The 6517-nt window shown below is 37.4% G+C and overlaps 1 protein-coding gene across 1 annotated transcript in view; it reads left to right on the top strand.

Annotated features, from left to right (window-relative positions):
* LOC115443832 (dual specificity protein phosphatase CDC14C) overlaps window positions 1-6517 on the top strand; it is a 38051-nt gene that overhangs the window by 24885 nt on the left and 6649 nt on the right. The window contains exons 3-8 of the mRNA XM_030169414.2: window positions 836-1095; window positions 3534-3743; window positions 4096-4236; window positions 5168-5345; window positions 5702-5840; window positions 6118-6313. Coding sequence (XP_030025274.2) covers window positions 836-1095; window positions 3534-3743; window positions 4096-4236; window positions 5168-5345; window positions 5702-5840; window positions 6118-6313 — 1124 coding nt within the window. The remainder of the gene's footprint in view (window positions 1-835; window positions 1096-3533; window positions 3744-4095; window positions 4237-5167; window positions 5346-5701; window positions 5841-6117; window positions 6314-6517) is intronic.

Genomic DNA, 6517 nt, shown 5'->3' on the forward strand with positions numbered 1-6517 from the left:
GCGTTTGTGCAGAAAATAGTTTCTTTATAAAATCTATTGCGTCGAATACCGATTCACAGCTTCGATGAGATTCTTTATATTTGATATTTTATAATGGAAAACAATAGCTCCCTTAATACCACAGTGTTTCGTATTATTTTTCAATATCTCTCGTACATTTTCCTTTATTTGCTATTTTATAATGGAAAACAATAGCTCTCTTAATACCACAGTGTTTCGTATTATTTTTCAATATCTCTCGTACATTTCCTTTATTTGCTATTTTATAATGGAAAACAATAGCTCTCTTAATACCACAGTGTTTCGTATTATTTTTCAATATCTCTCGTACATTTTCCTTTATTTGCTATTTTATAATGGAAAACAATAGCTCTCTTAATACCACAGTGTTTCGTATTATTTTTCAATATCTCTCGTACATTTTCCTTTATTTGCTATTTTATAATAGAAAACAATAGCTCTCTTAATACTACAGTGTTTCGTATTATTTTTCAATATCTCTCGTACATTTTTCCTTTTTTATATTGTTTTGAGAAATTTTTAAATTTGTCTTGTTACGTGTGTTAATTCTATTGGTTTTTATAATCATAAAAAATTCATCAATCGCGCATTATGTTTCTCTTAGCAGCATTGAAACGTAGCAATGCTGGGCAATAGTTTCCACTAGATCCACTAGATTCCAACTGGTTGGTTCCTAGTGTTTTGTCCGTAAGCCGATAGAGTGCACACGATGCAGGCGAATCTAGCTTCGCACCAGAAAACATGTTTTAATTCCTCTCACATCGTGGAATATTGTAATCTTTTCCCTACCTACTTATGAAATTTTCTTTTCCAGACAGGCTCTACTTCGCAACACTGAAGACCGGCTACAAACCTAAGCCGACTCGCAACAGCAAATACTTTCACATAGAAGATGAGATCGTCTATGAGAATTTCTACTTCGACTTCGGTCCGTACCATCTCTGCCATCTGTACCAGTTTTGCAACAAACTCAATGAGGAACTGGAGAAGAATCCGAAGAAGAAGATCGTTTACTACACGAGCAACAATGAGACCCTTCGGCTTAACGCAGCGTATCTTATTGGGAGCTATCAGGTTGGTTCGTGCTATGATTTTTAATGTTTCTTTCATGAGTCCACGAGGTTCTTGCTCAAATCAACCAACAATCTATTGGGGCCTTGAAGAGTTTTCAGATATTGGACTAATATAATTGCAGGTGCAAGTAGACTGCGTGTGGAAAAGAACTGATTTTTGTTAATTACTGATGGACCCGGCAGACGTTTTCTTGCCACAGTCTCCATTTTATGTAAATTACCTTTCATTTTTTTAGGTCTCGATAACTAGCGGGTCCAAAATTATCCTATGATTCAAGGTGAAACTAATTCAACTTGCGTGATTTCGGTGATAAGCGCATATGAAAAAATATTTTTATACAAAAATATCACCCAAATTTATTCCCGTTGATTTTTCAAAATTATTATTTAACACAAGCCTTGTCCTGACAATTATCCTGATAATCCGGTAGAACCATTCTCAACTGATGCTTATACATACATGTGACAATTGACTTTATTTATATAAGTTAATTCATTTATTAATATTCATTTATAAGTATTCATTTTGATTATGGTGGTTCCAACAGAACTCTTGTTTCAATACAAGCGTAGTAGAGATATTTTGTGACACCTAATTGTTTCACGTGAATGTATTTAGGTTACATTTCTATAGTTCCTAATGAGTTCATACAAAATCTGATGTTATTTTAAGCCTAAATACCATAAAACTGATGACCTTATAACACTTTAATGTTCAAGGTTATTTAACAAAACATAATGTTTGATAAAAGGTCAAATGGCCAGTGGACTACATTCATCAAAGAAGTCGTTAACATAACTTTTCCTTCAAATGAACATATTTCTTGATTACGAACTAAACGTGATTATGAAATATTTTTGAAATAATCTAATTTATTATCGTAATTGGTAAAGTTTTTAAAGTCTGCGTGACTTAATATTTTTTTTCCGTAAAATATATTAGACTAATAAAATTAAGCGTTTGAATATATAAAAACGTTATTTGTGAGTGACTTAGTGCCGTTTTATGATCGACCAGTTTCTGAAGCACTTACTGAAATTAAATTGAAAGGTGATTGCTTCAGTTTTAGTTACAATATTAATAGAAGGAAACCATAATGATTAATGGGTTTATGAGAAATTAAGTTTCGCTCGCGTCTTCGTTCCTGTACGTATATTTTACTAGGATAAAGTAAGTATATACATAATATATGGACATATTAGCACTCTGACAGCTTGTGATTTACTAGCATACTACTAGCAGAACTTTTTACACATGCTGGTCGCTAATGCTTTTGTGCGAATTAAAGCAAGTGGATCGATCTTACCGCGATTGGAAACAACTTAGACTTCCGATTAAAAGCTTTGTTACAAGAATCGATGCTAATTACTCTTAAGGGTATTTATTGCTACAGATACATATATAAAATAATTATATTGGATTATATACACCCAACATTATGTCCTTCTGGGCGGTACGTTTCTATAAGTTTTATCAAAATGTATGTCATCCAAAATCTAACGCAAATATTACTTTTGAAATCTACGCTGTAATAAATAAGTTATAAAGCTTTGAAATTTGATGGGTAAATAACAATAATGGCAAACTTTGATGTCATCGAGTGTCACTAGCCATAAGGCTGTGCGAGTGAGAAAGAGATAGCGCGATAACCCTACCACGGTAACATGTTTATTTTTCAAAAAAATTTGGTGCTAATTTCACAGAGGAATTTCTTTTTCATATTATTTTCTGTTACATATAAAATAAAGTACAAAATTTTACTTAGGGTATTACCCTAGAAATATATTGGACTTGATTAAGTCCATTCCGTGTAATATATCCCCCATACCCGATACTGTATTATGCATGAGATTAAATAATAGGCTGTTAAATATTCTATACAACTCTTTGTTACCTATCCTTACGACCTTGTTCGGGTTGCCATAGTCCAGAATCCCTAGAATCTATCAGAATCCCCGGCACACATCTGCAATGTTTATTATTGGATAATTGCCCGCGTGGGTTAGCTCAATTGCGCTGGACTCGTGTTACTGTTACAAATTGGTCCGTTGTCGACTCGTGACACGGTTAACTGAGAATGTATGATACCCTATATTGGATTTGCCGGAAAAATGTGGGATCTGTGGATATCTTGTTATTTATTTGCATTAAACTATTTTCTATAAACAGAATATGAGTCGGTCTCCTTAAAGTCGTTAGTAGCAGAAGTCCTGGATTCAATTACCAGTTCAGTAACACTAGGTTTATCTAAACCTACTTGCTCAGATTTGGGTCTATCTCTGAAAGAGCTGACGTCTTGCTGACTGATGGTACCTAAGCGCAATCATTGCTTCAATATGCGGGAATCTGCTGTCTTGGTCCCACTTTGTAGGAGATCATAATATGTAGATCACATACCAACTTTTCCAAACTGATCTTCTATCTCACGTACCTTCCAGATAATATACCTGAACACGAGTCCAGCGGCAGCGTACAAGCAACTCACAGACGGGTCGGAGTGGTCGCTGCTGAACTTCCGCGACGCGTCGGGCGGGCCGCCGCTGTTCGACATCTCGCTGCAGGACGTGCTGCACGGCATCAAGGTGGCGCACGAGGCCGGCTTCTTCCACTTCGAACACTTCGACGCTGACCAGTATTTGTTTTATGAAGTAAGGTGACGGCTTTGCTGATTGATGCGATGTTCTACTACGTTGCTATATCATACTACTACTAAGTTTGCTGGTGATTAGTATTATCTAAATGGTTTCAGTACATAATAACACTTGGACCAGTTTTAATGAAACAATATTTTAATTCATTACTATTGACGACTGTCTACCGTATACGAAGTTTCCCGCCAAAAAATAATCCCTTACCATACCTTACCTAATAATAAATAAGTAATAAAAATTATAAATATTATTAAAATATCTTTAATCTTACGTTTTTTTTATTAAAGGATTTTCAAAAAGTGCAGTACATAGCTGTGTGTGTGTTCTAAAACCTAATATTTGTGTTCAGAAAGTGGAGAACGGCGACCTGAACTGGATAGTGCCGGGCAAGATGCTGGCGTTCTCCGGCCCGCACCACCGCTCGCGGCTCGACCGCGGCTACCCGCTGCACAGCCCCGAGCACTACCACGACTACTTCCGCAAACATAATGTTAGTGCCTTCATTCTATTGTGGCTTTGAAACAATGCGAATAGTTTCTATAACGGATGTTCATTGTACCGTTGCCACAAAAAACTACATTTTTTATATTATGCATATCACAGACCCTTTTATACAAATATGCATGGTTATTAATTTTTTTAAAAAATGCTAGAGGTTATTCACGCAACGGAATATAAGATTCACTGTGTATTTTTACGACATATAAAAGTAACGTTATTATGTGAATTTAAGGCCTGGGACTATTTGGGCGACATTTATTTTTAATCTCGAAAAGTAGGTATGCTATGGTCCTTTGCCGACGTAATTTTCTTTACAATATAATAATTGAATACAAATTTGTCATTACGCGAAAACTGCCATGGTTTGACCGACTGTCGTTCTAACCACGCGCTATGAAATATTTAACATGAAAATTATGTTTTATATAATATATGTATCGTCTTATTTATTTTTTATATACTTACACATTGACTTATCTCTGCATCACCCAAAGGTTGACTCTTAGAAAATGCCTCAGGCAGTCCTCCTGTATGCATCTACTGTACAACAATAATAACATCAGCCCTGTATTATATGCTTGCCCACTGCTGAGCACGGGCCTCCTCTACTACTGAGAGGGATTAGGCCTTAGTCCACCACGCTGGCCTAGTGCGGGTTGGTAGACTTCACACACCTGCGAAATTCCTATAGAGAACTTCTCAAATATGCAGGTTTCCTCACGATGTTTCCCTTCACCGTTAAAGCGAACGATAAATTCACAAAGAATACACACATGATTTTATAAAAGCCAGAGATGTGTGCCCTTGGCATTTGAACCTGCGGACATTTGTTTTGGCAGTCCGTTCCATACCCAACTAGGCTATCGCCGCTTACAGTATATAAAGTTTAAATAAATAAAGAAAACACTTCCTTGTTGCAGGTGACGACGATAGTGCGCCTGAACAAGAAGTCGTACGACGCGCGGCAGTTCACGTCCCACGGGTTCGAGCACCGCGAGTTGTTCTTCGTGGACGGCTCCGTGCCCTCCGACCTCATCGTCAACCGCTTCCTGCGCATCGCAGAGGCGGCCCGCGGCGCCGTCGCCGTGCACTGCAAAGGTGACGGCTCACAACTTAACTTTACCATCGTACATACATATCAACACGCTTTTGTCCCTTTTCACGGGTGTATAATAGCTACATTTTGTCAGCTGTGTTAGTTTCTAAGGATTAGATCCCAAAATTGAGTTAATGTACAATGGTCTCTCATAATTTTTACTTGGACGGTGCAAAAATAAATGAACAGGTTCTACAAAATACCAACTCAGTTACTGACTTGCGCCACTAGTGCACGTTAGTAACTGAGATTGGAACGACAACTCAGAACTTGGTTACTATAGTATCGAATGCGAAAATAACGATATTTAAATCTATTGGCTTAAAACCGATTGTGAATAATGATATATTGTTTGCAGCGGGTCTGGGCCGGACGGGCACGCTGATCGCGTGCTACATGATGAAGCACCACGGGTTCACCGCCCGCGAGGCCATCGCGTGGCTCCGCGTGTGTCGCCCCGGCTCCGTCATCGGACACCAACAGTGGTTCTTGGAGAAGTAAGTACTTGTCCAAAACTAACGGGATGCATTGAAGTCTTTAAACGATTGATATTTCGCAGATTTACTCATATTAACACTACTATCTTTAAAAAAGATTAAATACGAATTTATATTATAGCAAGGATTTTTTTTATTACTTATTATGGAATTTAAAGTCAATCCACATATTTAGGTCAAAGTAATAGATAATAATTAAAAAAAAATATGTGTATGTCAAATTATGTATGGTTCGAAGGACCAATAAATACTTAAACATCGAATATTTGCCCCATAGCATCCAGCCGCGCATGCACGCGGAGGGCGAGGCGTACCGCCGCCGGCACAACATCACGTCGCCACGCGTGTTTACTCGCGGCATCTACTGCGACCTGCCGCCCGAGACGCCGCCCACCGAGGACACCTCGAGTGACAAGCCTGTCTCCCTGCACACTATTCTACAGAACAACAAGGCAATGAACAATGTTAATAAGGTGTGTGCTAGTGGTGATGATATCTAAATTGATGATTGAAATTTTCTAAATAGGCTAGAGTTAATTTTTAGAGTTACCTATTTCAATGGTGTAATATCGATACAATAAATCGATACATTAGATATCAATACATAATACAACTATTTTATTTTTAAATCTTTAAGAACCTTGTTTACGACTGATAATTCGTATTTTTTTTTCCAG

This window comes from Manduca sexta, chromosome 3 (genome assembly GCF_014839805.1).
Source record: "Manduca sexta isolate Smith_Timp_Sample1 chromosome 3, JHU_Msex_v1.0, whole genome shotgun sequence".
Lineage (NCBI taxonomy): Eukaryota > Metazoa > Arthropoda > Insecta > Lepidoptera > Sphingidae > Manduca > Manduca sexta.